This window comes from Tribolium castaneum, chromosome 8 (genome assembly GCF_031307605.1).
Source record: "Tribolium castaneum strain GA2 chromosome 8, icTriCast1.1, whole genome shotgun sequence".
Classification (NCBI taxonomy): domain Eukaryota; kingdom Metazoa; phylum Arthropoda; class Insecta; order Coleoptera; family Tenebrionidae; genus Tribolium; species Tribolium castaneum.
The window spans coordinates 14,013,482-14,024,476 of NC_087401.1; the positions used below are offsets into that span (position 1 = coordinate 14,013,482).

General features: G+C 30.8%; 1 protein-coding gene across 1 annotated transcript; it reads left to right on the top strand.

Moving 5' to 3' along the window:
- The first annotated feature begins 8,485 nt into the window (after nt 1–8,485).
- On the top strand, nt 8,486–10,809 carry LOC658803 (juvenile hormone esterase-like). Its single transcript, XM_965160.5, has 10 exons — nt 8,486–8,669; nt 8,719–8,856; nt 8,900–9,031; nt 9,080–9,425; nt 9,473–9,678; nt 9,727–9,904; nt 9,954–10,126; nt 10,178–10,307; nt 10,355–10,505; nt 10,558–10,809. The coding sequence occupies exons 1-10, from the start codon at nt 8,619–8,621 to the stop codon at nt 10,745–10,747; spliced, it is 1,695 nt and encodes a 564-aa protein (XP_970253.2). The 5' UTR covers nt 8,486–8,618; the 3' UTR covers nt 10,748–10,809.
- Nucleotides 10,810–10,995: the final 186 nt, after the last annotated feature.

The window sequence follows — 10,995 nt, forward strand, 5'->3', positions numbered from 1 at the left end:
GAAAATATCGGCAAAAATAGAAAAAACTTTACAAACTGTTTCAACTAAATTTTTATCTTTGCCTATCAATTTTTTGAAGTTATTTTGTTATTATTAAGTGTTTCTAACGTAAAATGACCGGCGAAATCCAAATCTGCAAGAATCAAGTCGCTGCGACTAACCGTTCAGAAAATATCGGCAAAAATAGAGAAAACTTTACAAACTGTTTCAACTAAATTTTCATCTTTGCTTATCAATTTTTTGGAGTTATTTTATTATTATTGAGTGTTTCTAACGTAAAATGACCGGCGGAATCCAAATCTGCAAGAATCAGATCGCTGCGACTAACCGTTTAGAAAATATCGGCAAAAATAGAGAAAACTTTACAAACTGTTTCAACTAAATTTTCATCTTTGCTTATCAATTTTTTGGAGTTATTTTATTATTATTAAGTGTTTCTAACGTAAAATGACCGGCGAAATCCAAATCTGTAAAAATCAGATCGCTACGACTAACCGTTCAGAAAATATCGGCAAAAATAGAGAAAACTTTACAAACTGTTTCAACTAAATTTTCATCTTTGCCTATCAATTTTTTGAAGTTATTTTTTTATTATTAAGTGTTTCTAACGTAAAATGACCGGCGAAATCCAAATCTGTAAAAATCAGATCGCTACGACTAACCGTTCAGAAAATATCGGCAAAAATAGAGAAAACTTTACAAACTGTTTCAACTAAATTTTCATCTTTGCCTATCAATTTTTTGAAGTTATTTTCTTATTATTAAGTGTTTCTAACGTAAAATGACCGGCGAAATCCAAATCTGCAAGAATCAAGTCGCTGCGACTAACCGTTCAGAAAATATCGGCAAAAATAGAGAAAACTTTACAAACTGTTTCAACTAAATTTTCATCTTTGCTTATCAATTTTTTGGAGTTATTTTATTATTATTGAGTGTTTCTAACGTAAAATGACCGGCGGAATCCAAATCTGCAAGAATCAGATCGCTGCGACTAACCGTTTAGAAAATATCGGCAAAAATAGAGAAAACTTTACAAACTGTTTCAACTAAATTTTCATCTTTGCCTATCAATTTTTTGAAGTTATTTTCTTATTATTGAGTGTTTCTAACGTAAAATGACCGGCGAAATCCAAATCTGCAAAAATCAGATCGCTACGACTAACCGTTCAGAAAATATCGGCAAAAATAGAGAAAACTTTACAAACTGTTTCAACTAAATTTTCATCTTTGCCTATCAATTTTTTGAAGTTATTTTCTTATTATTGAGTGTTTCTAACGTAAAATGACCGGCGAAATCCAAATCTGCAAAAATCAGATCGCTACGACTAACCGTTCAGAAAATATCGGCAAAAATAGAGAAAACTTTACAAACTGTTTCAACTAAATTTTTATCTTTGCCTATCAATTTTTTGAAGTTATTTTCTTATTATTGAGTGTTTCTAACGTAAAATGACCGGCGGAATCCAAATCTGTAAGAATCAAGTCGCTGCGACTAACCGTTTAGAAAATATCGGCAAAAATAGAGAAAACTTTACAAACTGTTTCAACTAAATTTTCATCTTTGCCTATCAATTTTTTGAAGTTATTTTCTTATTATTAAGTGTTTCTAACGTAAAATGACCGGCGAAATCCAAATCTGCAAAAATCAGATCGCTACAACTAACCGTTCAGAAAATATCGGCAAAAATAGAGAAAACTTTACAAACTGTTTCAACTAAATTTTTATCTTTGCCTATCAATTTTTTGAAGTTATTTTCTTATTATTGAGTGTTTCTAACGTAAAATGACCGGCGGAATCCAAATCTGCAAGAATCAAGTCGCTGCGACTAACCGTTTAGAAAATATCGGCAAAAATAGAGAAAACTTTACAAACTGTTTCAACTAAATTTTCATCTTTGCCTATCAATTTTTTGGAGTTATTTTGTTATTATTGAGTGTTTCTAACGTAAAATGACCAGCGGAATCCAAATCTGCAAGAATCAGATCGCTACGACTAACCGTTTAGAAAATATCGGCAAAAATAGAGAAAACTTTACAAATTGTTTCAATTAAATTTAAATCTTTAAATTTAAGTAAATTTTGTAACAAGTGTAGAATACTCTGTTAGTATTATTAACACAAGTATATTGTATCGTATTTTATTTTTCAGTTTTCTCTTCACTTTTCCCCTAGTATATAGATATTTCTCTTAACTTGTCTAAAAAGAATTTATTTGTTACTGCCGAATTATCAAAAAAATATTCCCACAAAGATCAAAATATTTCTCCTATTCCTATTTCTCTTCTTAAATTGGCTAATGTTACAAGATGTAGTCGGGGGTCCTACGCTCAAATAAATATTTTTTTGTTTTGTTTTTTGAGCAACGCTTAGGTAAGTTTTTTTTTGTAATTGGTGGCAGGTAAACTACCACCTTAGATAAGAAAAAATACTTAACGCCACTTAGAGCCCAAAAAACATTTTTTTTTCTTTAAAATCGTAATTTCTAATTTTATATGTCCAAAAACTAAAAAAATAAAACACGTTTTAATTATAGTGTAGTTAATTAGGCACTTGGACATAAAAGTTGGAACATTTTTATTGCACTCAATAGTAAATCACTTTCATCCGGTTGATAAATAATTCACAAACGACCACACAAAATCTAGTCTAGTCATCAATCAAAATGTTCAGGCATTGGTTTGTTACAAAACACACGCATGTTGTAAAAGTGGGCGAAATTTTAGCAGTTATTCCAAACTTTTCGAAAAATATTCAACTACAAAAATCTTATTCCCTTTTTCTGGTAGTAACGATAACACTGTCATTGCTAATAACACACTATTCGCGAATTCACTATTACCAAAATTTCGTTCCCATTAAGTTAATCAATACTGTTTTGTACGAAAGTGCAGTTTATGCATTTTTGTTGGTGTCCATCACGAACGCCACATTTTTGAAAAAAAACCAATGGTGTATTTTGTTAGAGTTTTTGAAAGACATGGAACGAACGTACGTTTGGACATTTATATTAGCTCAGATAATATTCATAGTGTGCTGCGGATATGTGACAGCTGTGTGGCTCAAGCTTGAAGGAATAGATTATTTGAAAGAAAATACGCTAGGGACGGTGTTATTTTACTACAAGTTTTACGTCTCTTGTGTAATTGTTGTTTCCACGAAAGTGGTCGCTCTTAATTATCAAAGACTGGGTCAAACTTTAAAATCGTGTAAAAAAGACGTAAAAATGTTAGAAAATCGAGTTGTCTTTCTTAAAGACATTGTTGACAACTTCAATAAAATATTTGGATGGCCTCTTATTTTTCTGATGATTGTTACTGGTGTGGCCGTGGTTGATTTTCTGGATGACATCTTCAAAAATAGTTATGATTATTCGCAAGAACACTATTTGGGAATTGTAACTGCCACACTTCTTACAGTTTTGTTGATTCTGGTAAGTAAGTAGTTACAAAGTTTCCTTTAATTTTATTTTAACTTTTCTTAGATTCCTAGATTTGCGATAGTTCTATCTTGTCACCAAGTGTATGTAAATGCAAGAGACGTGTTGAAAGTTGCTTACAACTTACGACGTTGTTCAGTTGGTCAAGAGTGGCAACAAATGGATTGTTTTATTAAGACGGTGGTTCATCATTTGCCGCATATTACAGCAGCTGATTTTTTTCAAATTGACAAAACTATGATTTTTCATATGTTGGGCACCGTTTCCACTTACCTAATTGTTGTGGTACAATTTAATGCCAGTAGTAGTGTGTAGTTCACTGTGATTTTTCAAACTACAAAAATTAGTTTTCGTAAAATCTGCATAAAATCAGATACATTTACGCTAAAATCTAAAATGTCATTGTTAAATTCGCTTGTCAGCAATACAGAAGACCATGATAAAAGTTTTTGTTAAATTTTACCATTGAATAAGTTTACTAACCCATTCGATATCTGAGGTACCACAGGGGTCCGTTATTGGACCCTTACTTTTTCCGATAAACTTAGAATTTGTAAAATCCATTAAAAAATATTTTTTCTTTTTTCAAAAGCCTTAGATAATACCCTGCATTACCTAAAATAATATTCAAGTATACAGGGTGTTTCTGAAATAAAGGAACTACAACAAAAACATATGTTTTTTAAATGAAACACCCTATATTTTTGCATTGTTGGTCTGTCCGTCTGTTTTATATTTTTCCAATAAAATGTGAGAGAGTTCCCGTTATCCAAACGTACTGAAATCTTGCACACATACGTAATTACCGTTCAATGCATTAGTGTCTAGTTTAAACAATAACTTATAAACAATTATTAATTATTATAATAGAAACGTGACATTTTCACACAGTTTATAAAGAAAAAAGTTCTGTTTTTTTATTTTTATCTTCTTTTTTCCCTATATTCTGAAAAAAAAGAAAGATGTTATATTCTCTATTTTTTACTCTCTAACCTGTTAAGAAAAAAGAGAATTTTCTTCCTCTCCTATACCTTATTATTATCTATTTTTTATCTCTCTAAGAAGGAAAGAAAAAAGTTTTGTTTTTTTTCAAGCTTTTTTCCTTTCTATCTTCAATCGTCTTTCTTCTTTCTTCCCTCTATTCTGTCTAGTTTGTTAAGAAAAAAAATTTTTTCTATGTTTTCTTTCTCTCTACTCTGAGAAACAAAGAGATAAAAAGTTCTCTCATCTCTCTTCTTTCTCTTGTAAATACCTATTTAAATCTATAAATTTAAGTTAATTTTGTGACATGTGTAGAATATTCTCTTAGTATTATTAACACAAATTAACAGTTTTCTCTTTGCTTTTCCTCTAGTATTTATTTTCTATTAACTCTGAAAAGACAAATGAAGAGTTTTTCTTTATTCGCGCTTCTTCCATTGCCCTTTGGTTTTTAGTTTTCTGTTTTCTCTATATTTAAAAAAAAAGAACTTATTTTTTTACCTTCTCCACTTTTTATTATCTCTACTTTCTGCTCTGTAAAGAAAAGAAGCAAGTTTCTTCCTTTTTTCTTTTATTTTGTCTTTTCAGTTTTCCTTCTCAGCTAGTTTTAGCGAAAATATTAAAAAAAACTTATGTGTTTGAATAAAATTTCTAGCTGAAAAGTAAGAATTATGCAATATTTGACTTAACTTAGAATTTGTAAAATTCATTAAAAAATATTTTTTCTTTTTACAAAAGCCTTAGATAATACCCTACATTACCTAAAATAATATTCAAGTATACAGGGTGTTTCTGAAATAAAGGAACTACAACAAAAACATATGTTTTTTAAATGAAACACCCTATATTTTTGCATTGTTGGTCTGTCCGTCTGTTTTATATTTTTCCAATAAAATGTGAGAGAGTTCCCGTTATCCAAACGTGCTGAAATTTTGCACACATACGTAATTACCGTTCAATGCATTAGTGTCTAGTTTAAATAATAATTTATAAATAATTATTAATTATTATAATAGAAACGTGACATTTTCACACAGTTTATACATTTTAGACACTTTTTATAACATAGGCATTCCGCCACCGCCAACTCCGTTTTCCCCAAAACGATGTGTAAGCCTATTATTATTTATTTCCGGATTTCGACGATTTTAGAAGCGGATCTAATTCATTATTAACATATTCTTTGAATCAAAATGTGTAAAAATTCGGTCTTCCGGTTCCACTACTAACACAAAACTCATTTGTATTTTTTTTTCAAAAGAAATGATTACTGTGGGTAAAAGTTTAGCGTTAATTCCATTAGACTCTTCAAAAAATTCTTCATTCAAAAAAGTTTATTCGGTGTTTGTAATCGTGCTTATAACAATATGGACACTAATAGCAAATTTTTATCGAATTTCCTACTACAAAACATTTGTACCAACTAAATTGATCAATAACATAGTTTTTGAAATTGTATCGTACACTCTTACCGTGGCCACGATTTTAAATGCTATACTTTACGAAAAAAATAAATGGTATGTTGTGTTAGATTTCCTAAAAAACAAAGAGCAAAAGTATGTTTGTTACTTTGCCATTGCCAATGCATTCTATTGGGTTATTGTCTTATATGCAATCTCGGTGTGGGTCGATTTTGAAGGAAACGATTACTTTAAAAAATTTTCGGACGATGTTGTGCTCTTCTATAACCACTTCTACATTTGTTGCTTTATTTATATCTTCACAAAAGAGGTCAAAAATGCGTACAAAAGCTTAAATATGATGCTCAAATTACCAAAAATTAACAAAATCCAAGATTTACAAAATCGAGTCGCCTCGCTCAAAAATACCATTGATTCATTCAATGAATTATTCGGATTGCCGTTTGTTTGTATAATTTTCACCACTGGTGTAACAGTGGTTGATTTCCTAGACGATATACTTAAAAACAGTTACGGTTATTCACGAACGCAACACTTGCGTATTGTTGCAGCCAATCTTATAACAATTATTTCGGTTTTGGTGAGTTTTAGGTCAATTTTTGCTTTATTTTCAATTTTTTTCTTAGATTCCTACAGTTGGGATGATCCTCTCTTGCCAGCAGGTGTATGATTCTGCGACAGTTTTGTTGAACACTGCGTATAATCTAAGACGGGGGTTGGTTGGCAGAGAGAGACAAGAAGTGACTAGTTTTATTAACACGTTACTAAATCATTTTCCAAACTTTACAGCGGCTAATTTTTTTCGTATTGACAAAAGCGTCGTTTTTCGAGTGTTGGGTGTTGTTACCACGTATTTGATTGTTGTGGTCCAATTTAACGCCAGTAGTGACACATGATGGAAGATACAATTTTTAATTAATTTTATTTTCACAAATTTAAAAACAGTGGAATTTTTTTTTTCGATTAAATATTGTTATTTTTCAGCTTATTGTTGACAAAATTTCACTTTGAGTTAATTTTTGTTATTTTAGTTTTTACACAATAAAGGTTTATTTACTTACTTATTTTATTTCGTTTTTTCTTGGTTGAGTTTGAGTTTTTTAATTTTTTTGTCCATTTTTAAAATCTATAGTTGTTCTCTCCTTTTTTTCGTTTGTTGTCTACTCTATTCTCCCTATCTCTACTCTGGGAAAAAAGTTTTCTCTTCCCTTACCCACTATTTTCTATTTTCTTATCTCTCTGGGAAGAAAAGAGATAAGTTGTGTTTTGTTTCAAGCTCTCTTCCTTCTGTCTTCAATCTTCTTTTTTTTCTCTATTCTAAGAAATAAGAAAGAAGTTATATTGTCTATTCTTTTTACTCTCTAGTCTTTTCTTCTTTTCTTCTCTCTTCTCTTTATCTCTATTCTGAGAAGAAAAGAGAAGTTATTTCTGCTTTCTTCTTTCATTTATATAAAAAAAGAAGTTTCCAACTTTCAAATTCTCAATTTTTTTATCTCTCTGAGAAGAAAATAATAATAACCACCAAGGAAAGAAAAAAGTTCTGTTTTTTTATTTTTTTTCTTCTTTTTACCCTATATTCTAAAAAAAGAGAAAGAGGTTATATTCTCTATTTTTTACTCTCTAACCTGTTAAGAAAAAAGAGAAGTTTCTTCCTCCCCTATACCTTATTATTATCTATTTTTTATCCCTCTAAGAAGGAAAGAAAAAAATTTTGTTTTTTTCCAAGCTTTTTTTTCCTTTCTATCTTCAATCTTCTTTCTTCTTTCTTCCCTCTATTCTGTCTAGTTTGTTAAGAAAAAAATTTTTTTCTGTTTTATTTCTCTCTACTCTGAGAAACAAAGAGATAAAAAGTTCTCTTATCTCTCTTTTTTTCCTTGTAAATACCTATTAAGTTACTTTTGTGACATGTGTAGAATACTGTTAGTAATATTAACACAAATAAAGTATATTCTATCGTATTCTATTTTTCAGTTTTCTCTTTGCTTTTCCTCTAGTATTTATTTTCTATTAACTTAAATTCTATTAACTATTCTATTAAAGACAAATGAAGAGTTTTTCTTTATTCGCGCTTCTTCTATTGCCCTTTGGTTTTTAGTTTTTTGTTTTCTCTATATTTTTAGAAAAAAAGTACTTATTTTTTTACCTTCTCCACTTTTTATTATCTCTACTTTCTGCTCTGTAAAGAAAAGAAGCAAGTATCTTCTTTTTTTCCTTTATTTTGTCTTTTCAGTTTTCCTTCTCAGCCAGTTTTAGCGAAAATATTAAAAAAAACTTATGTGTTTGAATAAAATTTCTGGCTGAAAAATAAGAATTATGCAATATTTGACTTAATTTGGGATTTTTTTTTGAATTATTTTTGCAACATGTTTCGACTTATTTTGGTTTATTTGAGGCAATTTAGCTCAAAATGTGTGTCTTGGCAAGTTTTTGTAAAATCAATCAGTCGCGATCTTTGTACACCATTAAATTTTTATTGTAAGCATAATAAAAATTTAATGGTGTACAAAGAAAACGTTGCTACAAAATTTCGCAGTTTGTTTACGACATGTTTGGAATTATACTGGAGAAAAATACAACAATAAATAAAAAAATTGATAACAGGATTAATGAAACTAGACTCATATCAACAAAACTGATAACATCGTGATAATTATTGACACCAATTTAGTGTAATTTCATGGCTATGATCGCACAAATTTCCCGAAATAAATGACAAGTTTCCTGTTTGAATCTAGTACAAATTTTGGCGTTCGGACTATCGCACTCAAACTGTTCCAACAATGAAACCAATATTATGGTCTTACATCGGAGTACTTTTAATCAATGAAGGCGTAAGTAAATATTAAAGTTGTAACCGCAGTTTAAGAAAAAATATTTTAGCTGTGTTGCATATTTTTGAGATTAAACGAAGGAGTGATTAAAGGACGCATTGCCACAGTTCCGAAAAGTACTAAACAATTTTACGCTTTTCAAGAAATTCCATACGCAGCTCCGCCAATTGGAAAATTACGTTTTCAGGTAAAAAAATACAATCAGAAAAAAATTTAACGTGAACTTGTAGCCTCCGGTACCAGTTTCAGGATGGGATAAGGTTTTAGACACAACAAAAAACACAAAAATTTGTTACCAAATTGGTATTAATTCGACACAGGAAAACGAAGACTGTCTTTACTTAAATGTTTATACTCCAAAAGTGAGTTCAAATATTTGAATTATTTAAATTGTTAAAACAATCATCTAGTTGCCGTCTAGTACCAGCAGTACTTCGTTGCCAGTCATGGTTTTTTTCCACGGTGGGGCATTTGCCATCGGAGACTCGAAATATTCGTCATACGGACCCCAATTTCTCGTAAACCATGAAGTGGTTTTAGTAACTTTAAACTACCGACTTGGGGTTTTTGGTTTTTTGTCAACACAAGACAAAGTTATCCCTGGCAACAATGGTCTTAAAGACCAACTGCTGGCCCTACAATGGGTCAGGAAAAATATTCACTTATTTGGGGGAAATTCGTCACAAGTTACGATTTTTGGGCAAAGTGCTGGCGCTGCCTCAGTTGGTTATCATCTAGTTAGCGAAAAATCAAGAGGTGATTTTTTCTAAATCCAGCTTAATTTTTTACAAAAATCATTCAAGGGTTGTACCGAGCTGCTATTATGGAAAGTAGTTCGGTGCTAAATTCGTTCGGTTATCAGAGAAATGCCAAACACTTTGCGCAAAAAATCGCCTCTTATATTAATGCTAGTGTAACTGAAGAAGCGACTTCTGGAGAAATTTACGGTGTTATGCTTCGTGCTTCATCTACGGAAATTGACGCAGCGGCTGATAAAATAGCGTCTGAGGTAAAAAACCTACATAATTATTTATTAACAAAATTGAGTAAATTGCAGGAAAGTTACAACAGCGCTCAGTTATTTCAAGGCTACTATTTTGCACCTGTTATCGAACCAGATCATGAAAATGCGTTCTTAACTGAAAAAATGTTCAAAATTTTAGACAGAGGAGGCGGTGCTAAAGTTCCAGTTATTGTGGGCATAAATTCTGAAGAAAGTTTGAGTCGAAACACAGGTATTTTAAAAAACGCTGAATTAATTCCCAAACTTAGGTTTAAACGTAGATATCAATTTTTTGAAACGTCTGATGAAACTATATGACGACGATTTGAAAGCTCTTGTTCCAAATAATATGAACAGTGTTGACGAAAATGCCAAAGTGGAGGCAGGCAAACTTATACGCAAGTTGTACAGTGGTGAAGATTTGTTACAAAATGTTGCAGCAGCTGGAATAAGAGTAAAGTAAAAGTTGGAAAAATCAAAAACTGGACCATTTCTTATTTTTTAGTACATGAGCGATACGTCGTTTACAAGAGCGGTAATTAAATTTGCTTTATTACAGTCTAAATATTCCGATGTCTACTTTTACCAATTCTCATATGATGGTCAAGTAGGCAATATTTCTGTAACAGTTGAAGGTAATTTTTTATTACTGTCATTTTAGCATTTTAATGGTGAATTTTAGGGGCTGAACGTGTAGGTCATAATGAGGAACTTTCATATCTTTGGCGAATTCGAACCGAAGCAACTAATAATGATTTGTCAGCTTTTAGTCAAAATGATTTTACAACACAACATCGCTTGCTCAAACTTTGGACTAATTTTGCAAAAACTTTGTAATTAAGGGACAGGTAATTGAGCGGTGTTTAATTTTGTGATATTTTTTAGAAATCCAACACCTGAGAAAACTGAACTTTTCCAAAATGTTATTTGGCCGAAAGTATTACCAGACAACGATTTTCCGTATCTAGATATCGACGAAAATTTACAAGTAAAGAATTATCCAAAGAACGAAAGTTTCAGGGGGTGGGAAAGGATATACGAACAATATGGAAACGGAAACTACGATACATATTAATTCTTTACTTGTGTATATTTACAAATGTTTTTTATTTCAGTAATAAAAGTTTATGTCGTTGACTCAAGGTAGATTTTTTGTCCGTAAATATATTCAATAATAATTAATAACGCTCTAAACGAGCAGAAACGGACAGAAAATCCATAAATGTGAAAATTTTTAGTTTCAGATGATAACATAACCCTACTTTTAAAACCGGATTTTCAGGAGACAACTAACACAATTTGTGGCGATTCTACTAATTTTTG